The following is a 27109-nucleotide window of genomic DNA, read 5'->3' on the forward strand; positions in this document are numbered from 1 at the left end:
TATTTTAGACTACCTTGGTAGCACATGATTGCAATCCCAGCACTTGCAAGTCTGAGACAGGAGGACCAGAAGTCTGAGGCCACCCTGAGCTATTAAGTTCAAGAGTTGTTCAAACCCTAGACTCGTTCATGCTAGGCAAACACTGAGCTACATACCTAGCCCAGGCCTTCTTAACTATTGCAAAGTATATTTTCTAAAATTGGAAATGGATTTTTACTTAACTGCATACCATAATCAGCTATAGTAAATTAATCTTGCTTCTGTAATACTGCTATCCTTTCTGCCTTTTCTTTCTTTCTTTCTTTCTTTCTTTCTTTCTTTTTCTTTCTTCCTTCCTTCCTTCCTTCCTTCCTTCCTTCCTTCCTTCCTTCCTTCCTTCCTTCCTTTCTTTCTTTCTTTCTTTCTTTCTTCCGTTCTTTCATTCTTTTTTTTTTTTTTGTCACTTAATCCTAGAAATATTCATTATAGCAGCACAGCCCTCTCTGCTCAGGATCCAGACTGGGGTTAGGTATTATCATATGTGGTTGGCGTGATTCTTTAGACTTCTTTGATCAGGAGCATTTTTATAATCTTTATTTTTCACAGCATCGAGGGGTTTTTGTTTGTTTGTTTTTTTTTTTTTTAAAGAATATACCTCCCTGGGGTCCCTAGTAGTGGGACCAGGATCTCTCCCTGGCACATGAACTGCCAAATGTATATATTCTCAAGACATAAACAGTCTGACTATCCTGGAACTCACGCTGTAGACCAGGTTGGCCTTGAACTCACAGATATCCCCCTGCCTCTGCCTCCCAAGTGCTGGGATTAAAGGCATGCACTACTACTGCTTTTTGGAATCTATTCTCTTTTTTTTATATTTATTTATTATATATACAATATTCTGTCTGTGTATATGCCTGCAGGCCAGAAGAGGGCACCAGACCTCATTACAGATGGTTGTGAGCCACCATGTAGTTGCTGGGAATCGAACTCAGAACCTTTGGAAGAGCAGGCAATGCTCTTAACCACCGAGCCATCTCTCCAGCCCTGGAACCTATTCTCTATGATGGGATGCCTCATTCAACCTCGGTGTAGGGTGGAGGAGCTTGGTCCTGCCTCAACTTGATATGCCATGCTTTGTTGACTCCCATGGGAAGCCTTACCCTTTCTGAGGAGTGTGGGGGGGGTGTAAAGGAGGTGGAGGGGGAGGGAATGGGAGAAGGGAGGGGAAACTGTGGTAGGTATGTAAAATAAGAAAATTTAATAAAAAAAGCAGGATAATTAAGTTATAAGAGCTAGTTAGAAAAAAAAAGCCTAATCTAAAGGCCAAGCTTTCATAATTAATACTGTTTCCATTTCATTATATGGGGGCTGGTGATCCAAAGATAGTCTGACAAGAAAACTTGCTACACTAGAGTTATCTGAATGGAGGGAAATTCAATTGAGAAAGTGCCTCTATAATATCCAGTTATAACTAGTGATTGATTGGGAAGGGCCCAGCCCATTGTGGTTGGTGCCATCCCTAGGCTGGTAGTTCTGGGTTTTATAAGGAAGCAGACTGAGAAAGCCATGGTGAGGAAGTCAACAACCAACACCCCTCCATGCCTCTGTCTGCATTAGCTCTTGCCTTCAAGTTCTGCCCTATTTGAGTTCCTATCCTGACTTCGTTCAATGATGTGGAAGTACACTTCCAAGTAAAGCCTTTCCTCCCCCCACTCCCCCAAAGAATATGCCTCCCTATCTAAAAATTGGAGTGTTGCCTATTTTGCTGTTTCTTCACTATTAGATTCTGGTTATACATTCCAGTTGGGGATACTGACAAGTGATGTCTTTCCTTAGAGTGCCACACTTGGAAATGCATGCTGTCTGCCTGCCCCTCATTACTGGTATTAGAATAACTTGGTCAACAAGTTCTCTGGTTTCTACTATAGAATTTCCTCTTGCAGCTAATAAACAGTCTGTTGCAAGGAGAGGCTGCTTGTTCGTCCTGGCCATCCGGCTAGCTTAGTCCTGAAATAACCACACAGAAACTGTATTAATTAAATCACTGCTTGGCCCATTAGCTCTAGTTTCTTATTGGCCAATTCTTACATCTTAATTTAACTTTAATTTCTATTAATCTGTGTATTGCCATGTGGCAGTGGCATACCAGGTAAAATTCCCAGCGTCTGTCTCCCGTGGATCCATGGCATCTCTCTCTGACTCTGCCTCCTTTCTTCCTGAATGCCATTTAGATTTCCCTATCTGCCTAAGTTCTGCCCTATCAACAGGCCTAAAGCAGTTTCTTTATTAATCAATGAAAGCAATGCAAAGACAGAAGGCCCGCCTATACCAACAGTCTATTGGAAAACATCTTAAAAGCAACCTGTGAGTTGAGACCGCAGTTAGTGGGGGAGTGTCAAGTGATCCTTTCACAGGGGTTGCTTAAAGCCATCGGAAAACACAAGCCAAAGGAAAACACAAATATTTATGTTACGATTTATAACAGTAGCAAAATTACAGTTAAAATGTACCAATGAAAGTAATTTTATGGTTGGGGATAACCATAACACGAGGAACTGTATTAAAGGGTCATAGCATTAAAGGGTCAAGAACCACACCATGCAAATATATTGTTATACTTTAAAATTTCCTCCTGGATTTAATATTCATGATCATTGTGCCTGATCCAGTTTTTATTATGGTGACTTTAAAAAGGTGTTTTGTTTATTTTTTTCCCCTGCCTGCAGTACTATTTCCTCCAACTAGGCAATTCCTAGCATTTTGCTATAAGCCATGCTCCTTTCTTTCTTTTTTATGTATTTGTCATTGTTATGAATGAAAAAACCCTCCTATGATACATATAATTTCTTTTCCCTCAGTGTTCTAATGTAAAAGATTTGATTCTTGGGCCAATGATGAATTCAAGAGATTAGTGGCCACCCTGAACTTTTATGTTAATATATCTTTCCAGGGTTAGTGTCCATAACTTGGGCCAGATTTTTCTGAACAGTTCTTGATTTGAGTGTATAATTTTCACCTGGTTTTGTGAAGGGTTGACTTTTAAGCTACTTGGATACTTACATGTTTGTATGTTCTTTCCCTTGCTTTCTGCTCTGTGATGACTAGCTGCAATTCTAGAAGTGTAGTGTGTCTCCCTTTCTTACACATCCACAACTTTAGATAGTAGTGTATCTTGGTTCTTTTAAAGTTATTGCTGGAATATATAATAAATGTTAATGTCTTCATTGCTACTGTAGCAGCAGTTTATAATATATAGAACCAATCTTGTGAAACAACAAATTACCTTGATTTAATTTGAAATTTTAAACCCAATGTTTTTTACACTGTAGTTTTATTAGCTCTCTGGGAGTGAGCTACATGATGTTGTGCACTGAAAATTACCCAAATGTTCTGGCCTTCTCTTTCCTGGATGAGCTTCAGAAGGAGTTCATTACTACTTATAACATGATGAAGACAAATACTGCTGTCAGACCATACTGTTTCATTGAATTTGGTAAGGGCCTGGTTTGTTTTGTTTTGTACTTTTTATTATCCTGTCTGTCAAACAGTTTATCATCTAATATTGGGGAGTAGTGGAGAAACTTCTTCAGCCTTGATTTTGATAGAATAATTGGCAAAGGATCTATAGTTCTTAATTTGGATGTCTATTAGGAAAAAAATGTGTTTGAGCAATGAAGGAGACTGTGATCATTAGTCCAAAGAACGAGTCCCAGAGGACAGATTCTCAGTGAGAAGTTTATAAGCCCCAGACTCTGTTTAGTGTTTACGTAGTAATCTTTTATAGTCTGCTTAATGTAGAACAGGGGTTATAGCAAATACTTGCTGGAAAAGATCAGAGTGTGTATATTTCAGGCTTTAAGGGCCATCTCATCTCTGCCACAACTACTCAGCTCTGATATCACAGTTTGAAAGCAGCCACAGGCAATACATAAATGAATTAGCAAAATTATTGTCTAATAAAACTTTATTTACAAAAACAGCAATTTAGATTTGGCCTATGGGCAGTAGTTTGCTCAACCAGAAAAATCTGGCCAAAGTTATGGATTTCTTTACACAGAAAGAAGGGAAATAGTAAAGATAAAATTTTGCTTGGAAGATAATTTAGAAAATTTCTTTTGATTCCACTAAACTTATTCTTTAGAACATACTATCTAATGGTGTAAAGAGTAAATAAGAAAGCAGATTTGTAAAAACACATTGCTTATAGTATAATTTGTATGTAATTACAGCTAATTACAAATTGAATATTTTGTGAGATAAGGATATAAAAATTAAGTCATTGGTTGACAATTAAAATTGGTTTCTTTTTGTTACTACAATTCCTAAAAGTCTATATTTAGGTTATAGTAACTTCATTTTAGAGTTTAATATTTAGAGTGTAAAACTGATGACTCCATGATACAACATCCTGTTAAACATAATATTGAAATCCCTTGACAAACTGAGGAGTTTTGAATAACAAACTTTATAAAATTTATACTCAAAAACATCACACTCTCAAATGATTTAATTAACAAATAACTGCAAGGAAATTTATTTTTTATTTTACATAGATAACTTCATTCAGAGGACCAAGCAGCGTTATAATAATCCCAGGTCTCTTTCAACAAAAATAAATCTGTCAGACATGCAGATGGAAATCAAGCTGAGGCCCCCTTATCAAATCCCAATGTGTGAACTGGGATCAGCCAATGGAGTCACATCTGCATTTTCTGTTGACTATAAAGGTGCTGGTAAGATTTCTTCTGGTGAGTTTTGGATCTTAATTATTTTATTAACGTTTTAAAAAGTAACAGAGGAACTCTTGAAAATCAATTGCTTTATTTTAGTGTTTTAAATCAACTTATGAGAGAGAATATGGAAGTTCAAAGCAATCCATTTTCTCAGTTGTTATAAAGTAGGCTACTGAAGGCTTGATATTTTGGAAATTACCTCCAAATGATAATCTCAGAGGTATCTTTGCTAAAAAGCATTTGATTTCTTTGTAAACATTTTTCTAGAAATGTCTATTATATCAAATAAGAGTTTTGACTGTAACAGAAACTAAAAGTTGTAGTGACTGACTACTCAGATCTCCCCTTCCACAGAAAGTACACAAGGCTTAACAGTGGGGTCAGGATGAAACTTCTCCGTAAAATGGAAACCCCACTATTTCACAAAAGTAGAGTGTGCTATTGCTGGACTACTTCTTAAACATTTCCTTGTGGATCAAGCTAATGTCTGATTCCATATTAATATCTACTGGTGTGTCTGAGGTTCTGTCACCTCCCTCAGCTGAAGCAGAAGACAGTTCCATTTTTTTCTATGCTTCTATCCTAATTTTTTTCATGTAAAACATCTTCAATTCCTTAAGACCTTTCTGTCATTTTGACACCTTCCCTAACCCTATACTTGCTTTAATTTGCTAGTATTCTTTAAATGTAAACTGAATATGACATTTCACATGTAATTTAATTATATAAATGTGGGAGAAAGGGAAAACATTTCACTTAAATAATTCACTCAGTCACTAAACAAGTAAATAAGGACAAGAAATAAAATGGCATTCAAATTGCAAAGGAAATAGATAATTCCATTCATGTGTGATTTTTTTTTTTTCTGTAGAAAATCCTAAGGATTCCTCTAGAAAACTATTAGAACAAGTGCATGACTTCAGAGAGGCTGCCTGATACAGTGTCAGTGCCTAAGACCTCTACACTGTACACTAGCAGTAAGCAATTTGAAGATGAAATGGAAAGCCCATTTATTGGAAACCAGCAAAATATTTTTGAACGAAGTTAAGACAAAAATTAGTGGAAAGCAGATCCACATTTATGGGTTAGCAGACAATCTTACTAAGATAGCTGTACTCCTAAGTAGATACTCAGCATACTCTGAGCTGTTTTTTTTTTTTAAATAGAAATTGACAAGTTGATTCTAAAATTCATATATAAATGTAAGGAATATATACATATATGAAACCTGAAATACCTTTGTCTGGGGAAGATTTAAATCAGTTTTTTTACTAGGACCAGGGCTGCTCAGCTTGTCTGTTTTTCTTAGTGAGCATTTGCAGCTTATTTTAAAGTAATCTGTTTATTTTTTTCAGGTTATGGATTTTTTGATGTATAATCCATATTTCTTTATCCCTTTATTTTCCATAGAATTAGAATTATGTCATCTTTCTCATTTCTGATATTGGTAATTTTTCTTTTGCTATTTTCTCTTAGCACATAAAAACTGATCACTTTTATTGATTTTTTTTAAAGAATTAGCATTTTACTTTCATTGATGTGTTATTTTCTATTTTATTGACATGTTCTGGTTATTTGCTCCCATTTTCTGCTTACCTTGGGTTCCTATGCTCTTGTTTTCTGAGATTTGGAGCAATTTATTTGAGATCTTCTTTTGTAAAACAATCACTTGCTGCTACCTGTCTTATTCTCAGCATTACTTTAGCTACATCCCATAGATTTTTAACATACTGCATTTTTTTTCATTCTGCTTAAAATACTTTTAAAATTTCCTTTTGACTTTTTTGACTCCTGAATTATTTAGAAATGTATTGTATAGTTTTACTTAGGCATTTTCAGATCTCTATTGATTTTTAACTTAATTACACTGTGTTCAGAGAACAAACTTTATTTGATTTGGATATTTTAAAATTTAGTGAGACGTGATTTATTTCCAAGAAAATAGTCCATTGTTAATCATTCTTTTCTGCTTAAAGTGCATACTCTGTTGTTAGAGGTGTATTCTGTGTTATTTAGATCAAGATAGCTGATATTGTTGAAATCTGTTGTGTCTCTTCTGACTTGCTCTTTGCTTCATCCATCCTTTGAGAAATGGTTATTGCAATCTCTTCTGAATGTATATCTTATTTTAGGATGATCAGTTTTCATATTATGTATTTTTTAAAGATTTATTTCTGTATATTATATGTATGAGTGTTTTTCCTGTATGTATGTTTGTGCACCATGTGCATACTTATTACCCACAGAGGACAGCATTGGGTCCCCGAGAACTGGAGTTATGGGTGGTTGTGAGCCTCCATGTGGGTGCTGGGAACTGAACCTGCTTCCTCTGCAAGAGCAACAAATGCTCATAACTACTGAGCCATCTCTCCAGCCCCCTATATTAATGTATTTTAAAGCTTGTAGTTTGAAGCATTGGTTCCTTTATCATTTTGAAATTCTTCATACCAAGGAATATATTACACTTTGAAATCTTTATAATATAGATACTACATTAAAATTCATATTAGAATACCATCTGTTGTCTGTTTTTCTCTGTGTCCTTATGTTTATGTGGTGGTTTAGTGCCCTTTCAGTGGGAGCCCTGAAGGTCTAGTGAGGAGTATCAAGTACTCGAAGGCAATTAGAATCTGACTTCTTGCTTGTCTGCACCCAGCAGGATATCAGTCACCATGGTGCAGCCATCACTTTTCTACAGTGACTGGGGACGTGTACATTGCTCTTTGTTTTGATTTGTTCTTCCTACTAGAAGCAACACTTTGACATTTGTTGTGTGCCCATTTCTTGTTTGTTAAATAATTGATAAGTTTGGGAAGCACATTATCAGGAAATACTATACTGTTAAGTCTTTCTACCTCTGTACTTCCTCAGTAACCTTCTGGTCTATCTGGATGAGAGTACCCTGAAGGCCACTGGAATAACCATGAGTTGAGTTTATAAATGTCACAGTGAAGAAATACCTTAATAATGTCTACTTTTAAAACTGGTCTTGTGGGTTAACAAGCAGCCTAGTGAACAGTGTTTGATCATCATTTAACCAGCAATGATTCTAAGTGTTTTTGTGATTCCGCATGGTCTTAGACCTTTTAATGATTGTATTAACTTACAAGTCCTATCTTAAGGCTATCTCAGAGCACACTGGCTGAATATTATTGCTGGTGGCTGAAACATATTTTCTTTAACCATTCTGCAGTGGTTTTCATGTTTCTAGAAACCTGTTTAATTGTCCTCCTTTAGAGGTAAACTGTTCACATGTATGGAACTTTCTTGCTTTTAGGGTGGTAAATGTCTTTTTCCCTTAATGCCATTGGAGGTGAGGGTGGATGGTTTATCAATGTTTAGCTAGCATGTTACATGTAGTTGTGGGTGGGAGTGTTGTTAGGTTTTGTTTTAATGGATCTTGTTTAATGCTATCTATTAATTCTTATGCCTTTTCAGCTAAAAAAAAAAAGCTTTATTTTTTAAGTAAGTATATAATTCATGGCTCAGTCGAGTTTTTCTTCTTTCTTTATTTTTTTTTAGTGAGTATGATCCAGGTGGAATTCATAGAAACGTGTGGCCTGTTGTTAGAGGGACTAAATTGCATCTCTGTTACTATTTTCTCATAGCAAGCTGATTGAAGGAGCATACCACCAGCATGCCTCCCTGGCAGCAGAGCCCTCACTGCAGACCCACCTGGGTTCTGGCTGCCTCTGCCACTTCTGGAATTGCTGTGCATTTCAGAGCTTGTCGATGCAATGAATGGGTGACTAGGGGAATTTCCCCTGAACTTCAAGGCAAAAGTGTTTTGTTTTGATTTTTTTTTTTTTTTTGTAAACCCCTTCCCCTGTTTGGGGGTGTTTATCTTTAAAACCTTTAATGTTACTAGTGCTGTCCACAAGCATGGCGAGCAGTGAGCAGGTAAAGAGGCAGTATTAAAGTGTTTCGAACATAACAGACCTCTGCATATATCACTGTGGTCCACAGAGAGGACTGGGGAAGTAGCTAAGAGATGCAGTATCAGCTACTGGTTGGTGCCTTAGGATAAAACCAGTTTTTCTTTGGACTTTGAAATTGTTCCTTTGTACATTTTATTTTAACTGGGCAGTGGTAGTGCCTTTAATCCCAGCACTCGGGAGGCAGAGGCAGGCGGATCTCTGTGAGTTCGAGACCAGCCTGGTCTACAAGAGCTAGTTCCAGGACAGGCTCCAAAGCTACAGAGAAACCCTGTCTCGAAAAAAACAAAAACAGAAATTGTTCTTATGCACATTTTATTTTTGTTTAATCAAATAAACTGTTTTTTTATCTCATAGGGTAGGGAAATAAGATGGTATTTATAGGTATCATTTGGTTGCATCCTTAAAAAAATCTAATTTTATAATTTTGGCTTTTTAAAAATTAGATAACTGTCATTTACAGTTAATGTCATTATTGAAACTATTGGGTTTTAATCTATCATTTTGACAATTTTTTATTTTATTTTTATTTATGTGTCTCTGAATAACTGTTCACATGTATGTGGTACTTGAGAGTCCAGAAGAGGTGTCAGATTCCTAGGAACTGGAGTTATAGACAGTTAGTTAATGATCTGCTCAGTGTGGACCCTTTGGTGGTGCAGCAATTACTAGTTACTAATAAGCCATCTCTTGATATTTTCCTTTTGTCATATCAGTTTTGATTACCTTTGTCTCTAGCTGCCTTCATTTTTGAAATTCATTTTCTGTTCTTCACTGGCTTTAATTTGTTTTTGTGATTGCTTTTGGCTTTTTAGTATAAAACTATTATTTCACCATTGGGTAGTTGAGTTCTACCATGTCTAGCAAGCTAAGAAACACTTTTCAAAGTGGAAACAGTTCCTTGCCAAGAGACCATCCATTGCTTTGTAACCAGGGTCTTCTTAATAGTGTTTTGTTGGCTTTCTTAGTATCATTCCTGCCTTCCAGGATTATTTTGCACACCATTGCATTGAGCCCATGGTGTCATGTAATGCATTCTAGATCCTCTGTTTCTCTGGGCCCTCAACTGTTGTCATTCAGTAAACAGTGACTCAATACATGTGCAGAAATGTAGAAATGTCTTTGAAATCTAAAAAAGGCATACTAATCAGTGTATCTTTTCTTAGTGGTACCAATTGCCATGTGAATACACTTAATTCTTACTGCCCAACATGTTTTAAATCTTTGATCACCAGTATCTGACTGAGGTGATGTTCTTCTATAATTGTAGTTATTTTCCATTGTCTAGCACACATGTGTATTAAGGTATCTAACCTAAGTCATATACTACTGTCTGTTTTTCAAGTACTATCACCATGAGAATAATAATATATACCAAAATAATGCACATGGAGTATTAAGATACTAATCTTCGTAAGCCAAGGGCCAGTAAACTTTTTCTATAAAGGGGTATATACCACACATTTTCGATTTCTTAAGGCTATACAGGTCTGATGTAACTCTGCTGGTGTAATGCATAAAAATTGTAGTCATAGACAATATGTAAAATAAGTGTTCCGAATTTGGTTTATGGGTCATAGTTTGCTAACTCCTGATATAGATTAATCTAATGACAACATGGTTAATGTACTGCCAGGTAGAAACAAAATACTTCTATTTCTTCTGTTTATAAGGACAGAGAAAAACATTTACCAAATTACTGTCTACTTTTAAGAGAATGGATTGATGAGTACTTGCGAGAGATCACATCTAGAAAAGCTCTTGCGGGACTGGACCCTAACTTAGGTGATAGAGTCCCCAGCACCAAATAAACCAGAAGTGGAGGTTGGGGTGGTCAGAATTTCAGAGTCATCCTCAGCTACAAAGTGAAAAGCACTTACAATCGGAACTTATAAAAAAATGTCATTCTTTAAGACAACCATTGTGGAGACCCAAGCAGGAATGTTAAATGGAAATCACTATTTTGGTGGGTTGTTTTTTTAATTTTAATATTATTTTTAAAATATGTATGCGGATTTTACTTGCATGTATATTTGTGTTCCTTGTGTCTGTCTGGTGCCTGAGGAGGTCAGAAGAGAGTATTGGAGCATCTGGAACTGTAGTTACAGATTGTGTGAGCTGTCATGTGAGTGCTGGGAATTAAACCCTGGTCTTCTGCAAGAGCATCTAGTACTTAACCACGGAGCAATCTCTCCAACACAGAAATCACTATTTAATTGGGATTACCACCATAGGTTTTTAAACCTTAGGTGGCAACACTAGTCATTGCAGTTAACTCAGGAGACTGATTAGTTGCTTAATGGTGTTTGGATGGAAAAACTTCAAGACTTCCTTCTGCTGACCCATCTCCTATGATAATCCTAACTGGATGGGTCCAGCAGTAGCTGTTGCTTCGGGTGTCTGCACATTAATACATGTACTCAGGACTTAGGGTGATGGTTTTAATTTGAGGTGGGTTTCCAACTTGACCTACCTAAAAGTAGACTCTGTTAGAAACCCTTTGTACTACTGACCTCTAGAAGTTCTCTCTGGACTTAGACCACATTGCCATGCTGAATCATTCAACACTAGACACTAGGAGAATGGGAGAAAAAACTGGAATTGGTTTAAATTATTTTAAGAAAGAGTAACTTAAAACTAGAGCTCACTTTAAAATTAACTTTAAACTATATTTTAATTTAGACTGAGTTTACATAATATTTTCTGTAATCCTCAAGTTGAAACATTTGGGGAGGAGAACCTCTAACTAAAATTATTTAGTTTTCAAGCTTTCCCCCTATTTTGGAATAGTGATTTTAAATCACTTTAAAAACATTTCCTGACTTTTCTTTGAAATCCTTTGATCCTTTCTCCCTATGGTCTGGCTCTTGTATACAGCTTCTTAATGTACTGTCATATATATGTACCTTGTATACAGCTTCTTAATGTACTGTCATATATATGTATCTTGTATACAGCTTCTTAATGTACTGTCATATATATGTACCTTGTATACAGCTTCTTAATGTACTGTCATATATATGTACCTTGTATACAGCTTCTTAATGGACTGTCATATATATATGTACCTTGTATACAGCTTCTTAATGGACTGTCATATATATGTACCTTGTATACAGCTTCTTAATGGACTGTCATATATATGTACCTTGTATACAGCTTCTTAATGGACTGTCATATATATGTACCTTGTATACAGCTTCTTAATGTACTGTCATATATATGTACCTTGTATACAGCTTCTTAATGGACTGTCATATATATATGTACCTTGTATACAGCTTCTTAATGGACTGTCATATATATGTACCTTGTATACAGCTTCTTAATGGACTGTCATATATATGTACCTTGTATACAGCTTCTTAATGGACTGTCATATATATGTACCTTGTATACAGCTTCTTAATGTACTGTCATATATATGTATCTTGTATACAGCTTCTTAATGTACTGTCATATATATGTACCTTGCCATAGTTATTGAAATCTGTCCATAATGGAGTGGGTGGTCTTGTTAAATGAAGTAGTAAATCTTGCTTTTTCTTTGTCTTTTAAAAAATGTCTTCCTATGGAAAATTTCAGATATATGGATGTTAAGCAGACTAGTGTAATCAATCCTCACGTACCTTTTATGCAACTAAGCAACTGTATTGATGTTTTTTCCATCTTTATTTTATATACTCTTTATGTATTCTCAGTCAGTCACTTGATAATTTATTTCTATAGTTCTTTTGTTTTAAAGAAAAAAATTCCTTTATAGGCATAAATATTTTAAAACGGATGTCTTAATATTTTATTCAACTATGCTGTGGTCCACAGATTCTGAGAATGACTGTCATTGAAAAGACACTAAAAATATTGTTATCCCTAAGGAATGGAAAGGACAAATATGAGCAGGAACTTTTGCTGTGGTTTTCTAGAGAAGGACTAGAGAAGACTGGTTTGGGAATGGCTAATTTGAATAATCTGGGCATTGGGACACAGTCTGTCTACTTGATGTCAGAACCTGGGATGATTGGGCAAGAAATTAGTGGCCCTGAGTATGAGGGCCAAATAGAGAAGATGGTGGGATGTGAAGATCAAGATTGGTTGTTGGCAAGAAAAAGATTCACTAGAGTAAATTGTTTGTCATTTAGTCCTAAGAGAATAAAGTCCCAAAACGTCAAACCTTCAGAAATACAGAATAAAAAGACATGATAATGCATTGTTTAAACATTTCCATATCCTCTCAAATATTTCCTGCTTGCCTTTTCCCAGAAATCACTGTTGTGACTTTTTTATCTTAATTTTATTCATTCTAGAATATTATTTAATAGGATTATTATATGACTCTTGTATACAGCTTTTTAATGTAATGTCACATATAACATGTCTGAATACTTTTTGTGTGACTATATTACAGGATATTTATTGCTGATGGGCATTACTTGTTTTCAGGTTTTGCTTACTGTAAGAAAAGCTAGATATTTTTGTTGACCTGTTTTTATTTCCCTTGAGTAAATCAGGAGCAGCACTTTTGGATCAGAGGGTTAGTTGTTCAATCTTTAAGAAACTGATGGATTTGAAGTATTTGTTCCATTTTACATTCCCACAAGTAACTGTTATAACTTAGAAAAGAGCTGACACAGAAATACCTTTCAGAATGAGCTTTAGTAGGAGAACCTCAACCATGGGCAGCCATGACTCAGCTTTGAAGTAGGATAGGAATTAGGAGAAATGTGTCATCATGGCCATAGATAGCATAATGGGGCCTTAAGGGGGAGAGAGAGAAGGAGACAGAGAAATGTCCCTTTAAATCCTGAGAGGTGTTTCCTTAGGAGAGATGTCTGCCATGGATAGCATGATAGGGATCCTGACGTGAGAAGTATACTCTTCTGTTTCCAAGAACAAACACGTTTGACTCTTTTTCCAGAGAATAGGTAAGCTTCATAGCACGTGATCTAGCTGGACCCTGACAAGTGGCAGTACTATGGAGGCAGGCACTAGATAGGGCAAAGAGCTGCAAGGCTACAGGATAGCTTGCTTTCTTGACTCTTTGTTCTAGAGATTAAAGAACTTCACTGGGGCGTGGCCTGATCTCTGGGACAGAGAGGCAGCTATAGGGTATTTGAGCTAAAAGCAGGCCATTACTCCATACCCTTACCATATTTAATGTTAGTCTTTTAAAATTTATTCTGCTTCTACTTTTTCCTTTTAAAAAGTCACAAATTCCTCAGTTTCTGACATCCCTTTAATCTTCATCCATTTTGGGAATTTTATAGACAACTTACCAGTTGCCATAAAATATTACTCTAATTTGCCCAATAGTTTTCTCTGAATTATTGTGCTAATCATCGTGGAGGCATTTTATGACAGTAGTAAACACTTTCAAGATGGGAATAAGAATATAATCTAATAAAAAAAAGTACAAGGCTGATCAGAAATTGTAAATAGCAAATGCCTATAATGCTAGCAATCAGGAGATTGGATTGAGTCAGGGGAATCATGAGTTTGAGGCCAGCGTGGGCCACATGGTGAATCCCTTTCTAAAAAAAGTGTGTGTGTGTGGAGGGGTGGGTACTGGAGACTGAATCAGCGGTTAAGACCCTTGACTGCTCTTTCAGAGGTCCTGAGTTCATTCCAGCAACCACACAGTGACTAACAACCATCGCTAGTGGAATCTGGTGCCCTCTTCTGGAATAAAGTTGTACATGGTGATAGAGCACTCATGCATAAAATAAGTAAGTCATTAAAAAAATGAGGGGCAAGGAAGGAAAGAAAAAAAGAGACTCATTATGATTAGAAAGGTGTGTCATCAAGTTAGTGTATTATGTTGTACTCTAGGGAGTAAGTTATGTTTACTAAGGGACATAACAGGTATTGGCTTTCTTCAGTGATGTACCTTGTGCACTCTGATGTTGAGCAGAGGGACTGTGGTTTAGTCCACCATCTTTGCAAGTCTTCACGATAGATGCTACTCTGCTCTCCTTTTTTTCTTCTTTTTTCTGTTTCAGCCTTTCTGAACTGTCTTCCTTCCCTATACACATTATGTGATAATGGCTCTCTCAATCCTGTTTTGTGTTAATCTTCCATCCCTACTGTCTACTTTTACACAAAAACACACACCCATGCTCTTAGCTCAGCATCACCAGTTATTTCACTTCTTGCTGTCTGAATTTTGCCTTCAGCTTCGCTTCTGAAACTGCCTTACAGTGTCAACAAATAGACAATAGATTGGATACCATTTCTTTGCATCCAGATGTTTTCTGGTCTATCTGTTGGTACCATTACCCACATAATTCATTCTAGACCCCCCACCGCAGGTGCCTTTGGTTCTCTGCACATCTGACAGTAGCAAAATGAGACAGCCGTTTGGGTGATGCTACCTGGCTTCAGGAAAAAAAAAATCCATGTATTCCTGCATAGCCCCTCATTTGTCATGGCTCAGATATATGCTATATACTAGTTCCTGGCCTAGTGCCAAACTGAGTGTGCTGCAAACTTTTCTTGGGTTACAGCAGATCTAGAATCTGTTTCACTGAATAGCAGATAGCACAGTAAATACATTACAATGTGGTTAAGTACCTTCTTTGTTTCTCAAACCGGGAAAGTGCCCTTCTGTGAGGCCATCCTCTTGGGTTTGTAGAATAAAGTTTGCTTGATAACTCTTGAAAAACTAGCCACAGGTCCCGGGAAGGGGTGAGGATGAAGCAGGGAAGTCAACACATTAGAATTCCTTGCCCACAGTAAATGGGCACTGTGCCAGCCTGCCCTTGTGCACAGTGCTTTCTTTGTCTTCATTAAAAGAGGTTTAGCACTTGCTTTTACCCTTTAAAAATACCTGTGGTCATTTTGAAATGATGAATTCATAAATGGCATACTATTATTATAAAACACATGTCCTGAGGCTAAAAGGCAGGTGTTAGAAACTTAATAATGTATATTGGCTTGTTTATTTCTTAAATACATTGCGATCAACACATGAAATGGTATCAGCTTTCCTTTGAACACACCTGAATTGACGATGTAAAGCTTTAATTTTCACTGTTGGGTTTTTTTTTTTAATGAGGTACCTTGTTTCATATGGAAGTGTGATTTGATAACTATATTTGATAATTACTCAGTTGTCAGTTGGTTTTATTCCTAAAGCCCATTTGCTTTTTATGAGAGTCCAATTTACCTCTTTCTGAGAAAGGATGGACCAAGAGGGACAGATTCTCCAAAATATGACTAGTTGACTTTTTCTCACTGCTGAAAGACCATGGTATCAATACTACACAGCGACATTTGGTTTTCTGTTTTCACAGTAGAATCTCAAGGGAGTTTATTGAAAGACTAGACATGGGCAAAGAGGAAATTATGACTGTTATTCTAGATTAGTACTTTCTGCTGATCCTGAAGAATAGTTTATGAGATGTAGGTTTTTGGGTTTTTATTAACTCTTTGGGGAATCTTTTCTGCTGTGATGGCTGAATATAATTTGCAAAGATCTGAGCTTTTCCTTTATTAATGTTCTGCCTCATTAACTTCATTGTTGGGTTTTTACACTTCAGTGGTTTAGATAAAGTAATGAAAATGTGGTTCTGATGTCCTCTTTGGCAGTGTCCTTTTTGAAGTCTACTGATTATGTGTTTAGTTTGTGATTTCATTTAGTCACAATTGTAAATCCTAATAATTGTGAAATGATCATGAAGGGAAATGATTGTATAATAAAATATTTTATGTTGTTGAAGCCTGAAAGTTAAGGGAATGTTTTTAAAGATGAAATGGCAATATATGCAGCTGGTTTGGTTCTGGTGTGGTTTTATTTAGTCACTTTTACCTTCAAGAGACCAAGGGCCCAGTCTTCCTAGCTGCAAGACTGCACTCTGTTGAAGAGCTTGGGTGGTGATTATGAATAAGCTTTTACATATAGCCAGTGTGTCTATAGTCTTCTGTCCTAAATACATGGGCTTTGCCTAAAAGCAAGCTATATTTATCTGTAAGAATGTTGTCTAAGCATTTTCAGAAAGCATAGGAGCTTCACATTGACTCTCCAAGCAAAGTCATCTTGTGAAAATACTTGTACCAAATTGCAAATTGTACACATTTTTTTGTTAGTAAGTTCCCCCAAGTTATTTACTGACAGATGTGGGTACTCCATACATAGCATCTTTTATTGAAAATAGAAGTTAGGCACATCTATTAAAATGTAGAAAAACAATATTAGTTCCATTTGACTTGAGAATGGGACTTTTATGTTGTCAAATATTTTTCATTTTAGAAAGAATATTTCAGCTCGGTATGGTGTCACACACCTTTAATCCCAGCACAGTGAGGCAGAGGCAGGTAGATCTCTGAGGTGAAGCTAGTCAGATCTCTGTAGTTGAGGTCTGCAGAGTGAGTTCCAGAACAGCCAGGGCTACACAGAGAAACCCTGCTTTGGGAGACTGGGAACTATTTAATTAGTAAGGTATATTCTTTAAAGTTATTTACTTTGAATACATCTAAGTTGAACAGTGAATTTGGGTTGACATAAGCTTAGCTAGCATGAGATGTTGGTATTCATTTCTAACTATTTTTTTTTCTCTCCCAGCACATCAGCGACTGGAACCAGCAACTCTGTCAGGGATCGTGGCGTTTATCCTTAGTCTCTTATGTGGAGCTCTGAACTTAATTCGAGGCTTTCACGCCATAGAAAGCCTTCTGCAGGTACTGTGCTATTTTTACAGTGTCAGGTGACTGTCTATTCATTCTGCTTATTACATAGTTGATTTGAATTGGATTAGGACTTAGTATAATTCACAACACAAGCTCGGAATCTGTGTTCTTATACTTGCCCTTTGATACCTTCTTTCAAAAGCATGGTTACAGTAACACGTCTGGTAGGCATGCCTGTAATCCTGGCCCATGGGAGGCTGAAGCAGGAGGGTTATAAATCTGAGGCCAGCTGAAACCACATAGTGAGTTCTAGGCTAGCATGGTTGTGTAATGAAACCCTGTCTCAAAACAAAAAACAAAACCCACAAAAGCACCCACCACCCAAAAAGTACTGACTTCTGGTTGACATGTTCCCTTGTCATCCACTCGTTTAGAGGCATTGTTGACAGGCACTGGGGAACATCTAGCTATGCAGCATGGACCCTGCATTCTCACAGTTTACAGTTGAATTTGATAGGCAAAGACGTATGGGAGTAATAACTAAGTTCTTAGAGCCAGAAGAGGAGAGATTACTGTGATTCAGAAGAGGTGAGGAGAGACGGTGAGCCGGTCTTGGAGGAGCAAGAGGGAGAGGAAAGTAGGAGCAGGAAGACAGTCCACATGGACACTGCTCCTGGGTGTTCCTTAGTAAGTGCTGCTGCTTTTCCTTCTGCTCAGTGGCCTTTTCAAATCTGAGCTGCCTGGTTAGCAGCAGGGACACTGGTTTCTTCAGGCACTTCATATTCCAGGCCTTTAGCTACCAAACTGTCTAAGTCCATCAGGTTTTAGATGCACAGTTGTCTTTTCCTTTGTTCCCATTCTCTATTTTCCCAAGACTTCTTGATATATCACATTATAAATCAGAGTTCTCTCTCTGTCTCTGTGTGTGTGCATGTGTGCCTGTCTGTCTCTCCACCATTACGTTCAGGAATCCATTTATAAAAACCTGTTCTGTCTCTCTCTCTCTCTCTCTCTCTCTCTCTCTCTCTCTCTCTCTCTCTCTCTCTCTCTCTCTCTCTGCGTGTGTGTAGCATTAAGTTCAGGATACTATCTATAAAAACCTGCTTACCATGCTAGGTTTATGTCCTCTTTGTTCAGCTACCTAAAGCCAACTGAAAAGAGATGACATCATGGTTCCTAAAAGGGATGCCTGGGCTGTCCTCTTAAGATTTTCTTCCAAACAGTTAATTCACAGGTAAAGCTACTGCCCCCTTTTAGGCATAGGATGCTGGTTGTGGTTCCTCTGCCTTCTGTCCCATCCCTCTGTGTTGGGAGCTGTGAATCCCCCAGATTCTGAATTTCTGATAAACAACTTGTAATGCTTGCAGCTGCTCTGAGCATGAGACCCTCAGGAGTTCCTGATGGCAGGGGAGTGATTTCTGGTGGGTTTGCTGGGGTGTATCTATCAGTTAAGGATCTCTATATAAGTTGCCTCTGGACACAATAAAGGGGGCATTTTTGTTTCAAGGATGACCCGTGTCTGTGCGTCTGTGAGTCTTTGTGTGTTTCAATCTCCAGCCCCTTGCCCGGTTCACAAACTGTATGGTAGCACATAGAGCGCAGACGGGCGTGGTGCAATACACCTCTGCACGGTTGGATTTATTCCAGCAGTTCAGTTTTCAGCCAGCCAGTCAAGCTGTCAATGACAGGAAATGGGCACTTTGGAAACTGCTGACTAAAAATGCTGATAAATAAAGACATCTTTGGAAACCATTTTATTGATATATAGAAAAAACATGGGGTAGGGTGTGAAGAGTTAGCTTTTCTAGCTAGAGTAGCCCTGGGTAGAAAAAGCTTTCCCATTACAAAACCGTGTTTACATCCTGACTGAATATCGTATGGAAGCTGGGAGCTGGGCTCAGAGCCTATGAAGGCGAGCACTCTGGCACAGCCTACTAAAGGTGACTTTGACTTACTTCATCCTCTCAGTTATCTTGTCCTTTCTTTTCTGGAGCTGAGTCTCTCCTTCTTCCTCTTCTGGTTCATAACTGAAAAACTAAAAAAAGTTTTTGTGTACTATAGTCTGTAATGCTTTTGAAATGCTGCAATTGGCTTAAGCTTCTCTTCATTGCTAATTGTTCTGTGTTCTCTTCTAATCAGTAATACACTTGTCTAATTGCAGTGATGCAGTTTTAGGTTTTAGAAGAATAATCTGATCAAACTATTTACTACTTAGCTGTAATTGATGCTTTGTGCTGAGATTTCTCACCTTGTTTATATTTTTAAAAGACAGCTTCACAATTTATCTTTCTTAGATGCAGATGCAGAGATCTTTAGCAATGTATTAACAAATCAAACTATAATGACAAATAAAAATAATTATATAACAACCAAGTGGGATTTATCCCAGTTGTGCAATGCTGATTTGAAATCAATTACTGCTATCACTTCAACAGTCTAAAGGAGAAATAATAATCACATGATCACGTCAGTAGATACAGAAAGGCATTTGACAAAATCCCAAAGTCCTTCATCCATGATTTAAAAAAAAACAAAAAACAAAACAAAAAAACGCAAACAAAAATCCCCAAAACACAGCTTGGAGCAAACCAGGAATTTTCAAATCTCAAGCAAATAACATCTTTAGTGACAAGGAACTAGATACTTTCCCCCTAAGACAGAAATAGGATGAAGGCACCTCCTCTGACCTCTTCTAGTTAACATTGCACTGGAAATCCTAGCTGATGCAGTAAGGTGAAAAGGAAAAATACATATGGAAGGAAAAGATAAGTTTGCAGATGGCATGATTAGCTGTATAATGACTACCAAGAACAACAGCCAGCTCCTGAAACTGATGGGAGTATAGTTGTATACTGGAGGGAGCTTGTACTGTATAAAAATTTCTTAAATTCCAGCAGCAAACAGTTGAGAATTGAAAGTACTAAAAAAGAAGTACTTACAAATAAATATAAAACACTCACAGGACTGATATAAAGTAGATTATAAACTCTGACCAAAGAAATCGAAGATTAAATAAATGGAGAGAGATTCCACATTAGAGAGGAAACTCAATATTGTTGAGCTGTTGGTTCTTTCTAGGTGTCCTACAATTTAGTTCAGATTTTTTTTTTTTTTGACCAGGTTTCTCTGTGTAGTTTTGATGCCTATTCTGGAACTAGCTCTTGTAGATCAGGCTGGTCTCGAACTTACAGAGATCCACCCACCTCTGCCTCCTGAGTGCTGGGATTAAAGGCATGTGCCACTACTGCTTGGCCAATTTAGTTCAGTTTTAATACTGTCTGCTTAGAGTTAGGACTCACATGCTAAGGGCTTGGTTTTATGGGCCTACCCTTCCTTCAGGTGTTGGTTGTAGGACCAGATTGATGACTAGCTGGCTATAAGTTGGAGGTTTGTACAACTCTCTCTTGGAGCAAGATTTGGTGGAATAGTTTTTGGATCAGCTCTGGTTAATTATAAAGAGTATTTCAAAGGATACAGATGGGTTAAGAACTACATAGGGAGAGGTTGGGAAAGCTCTGGACATGGGTTTCTGTCCCTGTGGGGTGGGTTTGCCCACATTTCCTCACATGTTGAAATGTTCACCAATTTAGAAGTTCTCCAAACTCTGTGTTTTAGAGATTTGGGGGGGGGGTGCATGATTGGTTATTAACCTTCTTATCTCTCCTCTCCTCCCTGGAAGATTGGAATGGAGATAGAAATCCCAGGCATCCAGCTGTGGTCTTTTCTGGTATCTAGCACTTATCTAGGACTCTATCAAGAGTTGCTTCAAAACAAAAGCTGTCCTCCTTACACAAGAAATTCCAAGAGATGGGAATTCTGGGTCAAATCCTTCTATAACTCAAGAAATTAGAAAGATCTTAGGGGATCTGTGACAGGACTGGTATCAAAGATTAATCGGAGCAAAAGATTTTTCTAGCACCTTTATAAGGGTTTTAGGAACCCTGTGTGAGGAGCAGACTATTTATTACTATTTCACACCCAGAATGTTCTACACAGTACTGATGAACAAAAGTGGGAGCTCACATTGTCCAACTTTAAGACTTACTATAAACTACAGTAATTAAGACAGTATGATATTGGCAAAGGAATAAACAGTAGATTACTGTGACAGAATTAAGAACCTAGAGATAAACTTACATCCATAGAGCTCCCTGATCTTTGATAAAGAAGCAAAAGCAAATCAATGGAGACAGATCAGTCATTTTAACATGGTTCTGGAACAACTGGAAAACTACATGCCAAGTAATAAACAGGAAATCAGAATGGGTCATGGAACTAAACGTAAAGAACAAAGCTTAAAAAGTAGCAGAAGGGAAAACCTGTGTGACCATAGAGTCTGAAAATGAGTTTTTAAGCATAGCACCAAAAGTGTTGGAAAGAAAAATAGACTGCTAAATGTCATTAAAGCCTAACAAAGTCTGTTCTGTGAATCAAGAAAATGAAAAAAGCCACAGGCTAGGAAAAGATACTTTGCGAGCATCTCTGATAAAGGCCTTGACTTTGTAAGGCTGGAGATGGCTCCAGAGAAGAGTGCCTATTATTGCCTCTCTTCAGGAGGACCCAGTTTGGTTCCCAGCACCTATCCTGGGTGTCTCACAACTATAACTCCAGCTCCAAGGGCTCTGACACCCTCTTCTGGCCTCCAAGAGCACCTGCACGCTCAATATACATTCATTCACACATAAATGGAAAGAAATCTTTAAGAAGGGGAGATGGTGATTCTAAAACACACAAAGAACACCTCAAACTCAAAACTAAGAATGCAAATCAACCCACTGACAATGGTCTAAAGATCAGTAAACAACCTCACCACAGAAGACACTGCAGGTGACAGGCATGGAAACAAATGCTGGATATCGTATGCCATCAAGGAACCACAAGTTTACAAGATGATGCCACTAAACACCTGTTAAAACCTGCCCAGCTAGCTGACACTTCCCAATGCTGATGAAGACATGGAACAAGGAACAGCTGCTGCTAAGTTGGGAGTACAAAATATTACGGCCACTCTGGAAAACAGTTGGGCTGTTTCTCACAGAGCTATATATAGCTTTACTCTATCATGTAGCAATAGTGCTCTTAAGTGTCTCTCACCAGGTGAGTAGAGCACTTTCAACATGTGAATATTTATATCAACTTAATCATAATTTCAAGGAAGCAATTCTGGAAGATGAATGGTAAATGGTAGTAATTCATACAGTGGACTAACATTTAGTAATAGAAGAAATGGCTGTCCTCTTAAGTGCATGGAGGCCTCCTTAGGTGCATATTGCGTGATGACAGCAGCTAGCCCGAGAAACTACATAGTGGACACTTTCCGCAAGAGGCAGACCTATAGACCTGTAGTTGCTGGACTGGGAAGAGAGGCAACTGTCTGAGATTATCAGAGTTGTGAAGTGGTCTTGTGTGACTGTAATGGTGGGTGCCTGCTATTGTCCATGTGTCCAAACCGGAAGAGTGAACTTTAGAAGCAACAGTGTGTCAGTACTAGCTCAGCATTTGTGATAAAAGTACCATACCAATTCCAGTTGTTACTAGACACTGAGCAGGGAGCAGGCGGGGGGGGGGGGGGGGGGGCGCATCTGGAGAGTCTCTACTCAATTCTCTGTATGCCTAAGGCTAATCTAAAAAATTAAATCTATTTTAGTTGGGCCCATGGCACACTCTTTTAATCCAGCATTTGGGAGACAGAGGCAGGTGGATTTCTCTTATGTTCCAGGTCAGTCAGAGCTACATAGTGAGACTATATCTTTAAAAAAAAAGTATTTTCAAAGTCAACAGTAGAACAAAGGCCTTCTCTTTGATGTTAAGTCCAAGGGAAACTAGAAAGATAGGCGTATTCTTACCCTGAACTTTGATGTTTTGATGTTCTTCAGTGAGGTGCAGCTCTACTTGGCAGTAGTTAAAAGTACAACCTGTTGAACCCAGACTGCTCTTATAAGTTTGAATTGGGCTTCTCTGTGTGTGGGGGCCTGAGCCTTCCTCCTGCATAGATCATGTGAGGACCTTGATGTCCCAGTTAGAATGGAGCCTGGTTCAGGAATCTGATCTGTGTCTTGAAGTTCATTTTTATAATTTTGTGCCCTCAGAGTAATGGGCATTTTGAGAATGCCAGTGGAATTCAGGCCAGATGTATTGACCTTGACCTTGTACTCAGTAGACCCTGTCAGCTTACCCCACCACACAGATACCCCCCCCCCCCCCCCCCGCAGGATTGTCTGGTAGAATAACAGCGTGTTTCATTTGCATAAACAAACTCTGTAAGGATAAGAAAGTAATAAACATGCTGGGAAATGACGGGTGGGGAACAGAGTGGCTGCAAGGCTTCACTAAGTGCCTCTTCATAGATTGTCTTTACTTTGAACCGTATAAATATTGCTCATCAAAACAAGGGCTTGGCTAGGAGGATACTACTTATTTAAACCTTGGCTTCAATTTTTTTAAAAAAAAAATATTTTTTTTTATGTGTTGTAACTTGGGTTCAATCCTCAGCAATGAATAACAGCACTCTTAGGCAGAAAGAAGAAAAAAAAACTTTGTTACTCCTGTTTAATTGGTGGATTTTTCAAGTACTTAAAATTTCAGATATTGGTAAATCTTTTATGGCACAATGGGCTGATATTAGTCACTTTTTCTTTTCCCTCAGAGTTAGGTTCACAGCTTGGATAGGATGAAGAGTTATTTTTTTCTTCATTATAGCCATTGGACTTGATCCTAGGCTCCTCTAGGTTATCAGTGCATTTTATGTTAGGAATAACCCCTTTAAATCACAAGTTAAATAGATCTTACTGACGGTGTCTTCCCTGTAGAATTTTGTACAAATCCTACCTAAGTGGAGTTATTCATATCTTGGTGATGAAGGAGGAGAAAAGACAGTCCCAGAACCAACAGCCTCCATATTTCTATAAAACTTGATTAAAGTAAAGGATTTGGCTGGGTGTAGTGGCACATGCCTTTAATCTCAGCGCTGGGAATGCTGAGGCAAGAGAGTTCTAGGTCAGCCTGAGCTCCCCAGCGAGTTCCACACCAGACAGGACTACACAGTGAGACCCTGTCTTTAAAGAAAAAAAGGAAAAACAAAGGATTTATTTGGCTATTTTAATTTTAGATCTAGAGAATATTATATTGTATTTTCCTGATTTTAAATAGTATATAGGTGGTAATTTAAAGTAACAGTTTTATAACCTTGATTTATAAATACTAAAAATGGTTGCAGCATTTATCTTCTACTATGTTACCTTGTGCTTGTGGCACATTAAATTAGAAGACTCAATGAATTAACATTCCTGTATATTGTCATTGTTTCAAATTCAGGATAAATGCGCTGATATGATGACTCTTCTGGGAAAGGCACTTGCTGCCAAGTCTAACAACCTGGGTTTAATCCCTGGACCCACAAGACGGAAGGAGAAAATGACTCCTGCAGGCTTTCCTTGGCCTCCATATGTGTGCTGTGGCATGTGTATGCCTATGTGCATGTTCATACACACATACAAATAAAATGTGTAGAAAATGAAAAAAAAGATTCGGCACAAATTCGCTTATGCTAAATTAGTAACTACTTCTTAGTGTGAGAGGGATTTATTAAAATGATGTGGCACTGAAGGTTTTCTTTGTTGGGTCTGTGTGTATATATATTTTTAAGTTGATAATTTGATTTTATGTTCAGAGTAATGTGTAAATTAGATTGTTTGCACTTGCTTCCTAGCTTTGTTCTGAGTTCAGAGATGTTAATAAGGTTGTTGTGAGTTGACATCTTAGGAATGCGTATGCTTTTATCACATTGTTTATTGCATGGCTTCTTCTAAGGATCAGTTTTGAAACAATAATAATTAGGCTGATGCCAACCCAGAAGTAATTTTTGTGTGGTGTGTTAGAAGTCCTGTGTTAGCAGTAGAAATGCTGCCCTAGAGGTCAGGAGACCTGCAATCTCCTCGCCAATACTAGCGTAATGAATGACCTTAGGCAGTTGCTGTGGGTCTCATCTTCCCACTGTGTGGGATGAGGCTTAGACTCCACAGGCATAAGGGCTAACAAGCACCAGTGATTCTCTAAAGTGTTTGGAATAGTTACTACAAAGCTTGATGTACTTCTGTTTTCTAAAAAAGAAACACACTAAGCAATAAAAAACATAGCTTGTAAATAAAGATTTTAGCACAGGTCAGACTGACTCTGGAACATGTGTTTAGAGCTAAAGAAAATGAAGAGAGGTTTCAAATGGCAGTGTAAGTTTAGAGAAAAACCAACCTTACTATATAGGACAGTAATGAAGTCCTACTACATAGCGTGTGGCTGAGGGATATTGACTATGTTGGGAAATGATGCAACCAAAGTACAGCAACCAAAGAGCAGCATGCAAGAGGATGGCTCCATTTCTTTGGCAGTGGAGGGTGGGGAGAGGTAGAGACCAAGGACCAGAAATATATGAAAGGGTTTACAATAGTTTTCCCCATATGTGAGATTATGAACTACATGGGCTTTTTTTGTAAAATCTGTGTCTTCCACAATTTTCTACAATGAACATAAACTTTTATAATCAGGAAAAAGGACTAAAAAATAATCAGAGCTTGTTTAAAGTCTTTGAATTATAGACATGGAAAGGCTTCAAGTTGGCCCTTCCTGCCTCTAAGGGAGAACTGACCTGAGCATCCTAAGAAGATTAATGCTCCTGTTTTAAGATCTCACTAGGATAAGCCACTTTCCTCTGCCTTGTGGACTGTTCTTTACGCAATCCACTGCACTAAAACAATTTATTTCTATTATAAAATGCTCCCCCCTTCCTGAAATCCCAGCATTTAGGAAGCTGAGGTAAGGGGATTGAGCCTTTGAGGCTGTCCTGGGCTACATAATAAGACTTTGTAGGAAAAAGAAAATTATTTGTTCTAAAATAAGAAAAAGGGACCTCGTATAATGTGCCTGCATAGAAGAAAACACGCTTCCTCCTCCTGCCTGGGCTTTCTGTGCTGCTCACACACGCATGGAAAGAAGAAATGCTGACACTTCGCAGGACAGCAAGGGCAGCATGAGTGGTTATATGTATGTTGTTCTTCCTGGCTGCTGTGTGCTAGCACAGTGACCCCTGAGCCAGTCCTGATCTTTCTCTGTGGGATTTAGCACACTCTAGTGGACAGTAGCTTTTCAGTTGCCACCATTTTATTTATCATGTCAAGTTACTTTATTGGACAATTCGTTGATGTGTGTCTGGGTAGTAAAGTTTGTCAGTTTATTTAATCATTGACCCTCGTGAGTAGGAGGAACTTGATCGGTCACCTGCTGGTGTGTTATGCATGTTTATGTGGCTTTACTATAAGGAAGAGACGTTATGTGTCATGAGGGAGCTAGCTTTTCCCTGGTGATTCTCACCTTTCCTGGGGTGAGATGCCATTGACAGGTGAGGTCAAGACACAGAATGCTTGGAGTTTTCCTCAACTTCCCATTTCTCTGCCTTCTAAATTTAAGTTCATTTTATGTGTCTCCGTGTTTTGTCTACATGTACGTCTGTGTACCACTTGTATGCCCAGAGCACATGGAGGTTCTGGAAGCATTGGATTCCATGGAATTACAGATGGTCGTGAGTCAATGTGGGTGCTAGGAATTGAATTCCTGTCTTCTGGAAAAACAGTGCTTTTAACTGCTGCTGAATCATCTCTCCAGAATATCTTTCACTTCCTCTGTCTTACCATGCGTTTTATATTTCTCTTTTCAAGACTCATAATTTTTTATATACTGCTCTGTAAAATGTTTGACTATGCATAAACATTGTCATAGCCTATCTTGGTGTAGATCATTTGTTTAAGTAGATGGTGCCAGCAAAAAGGTAATCTTTCTTTGTTTTTT

At 37.9% G+C, this 27109-nt stretch overlaps 1 protein-coding gene across 3 annotated transcripts in view; it reads left to right on the top strand.

The window, feature by feature from the left end:
• The window catches only part of Sec22a (SEC22 homolog A, vesicle trafficking protein), a 62348-nt gene that overhangs the window by 18451 nt on the left and 16788 nt on the right, over positions 1 to 27109 (top strand). For all 3 annotated transcript variants that reach the window (XM_057764264.1, XM_057764265.1, XM_057764263.1), the window contains 3 exons: positions 3312 to 3475; positions 4536 to 4730; positions 17208 to 17323. In XM_057764264.1, coding sequence (XP_057620247.1) covers positions 3312 to 3475; positions 4536 to 4730; positions 17208 to 17323 — 475 coding nt within the window. The remainder of the gene's footprint in view (positions 1 to 3311; positions 3476 to 4535; positions 4731 to 17207; positions 17324 to 27109) is intronic.

The sequence above is a fragment of the Chionomys nivalis genome, chromosome 3 (assembly GCF_950005125.1).
Source record: "Chionomys nivalis chromosome 3, mChiNiv1.1, whole genome shotgun sequence".
Classification (NCBI taxonomy): domain Eukaryota; kingdom Metazoa; phylum Chordata; class Mammalia; order Rodentia; family Cricetidae; genus Chionomys; species Chionomys nivalis.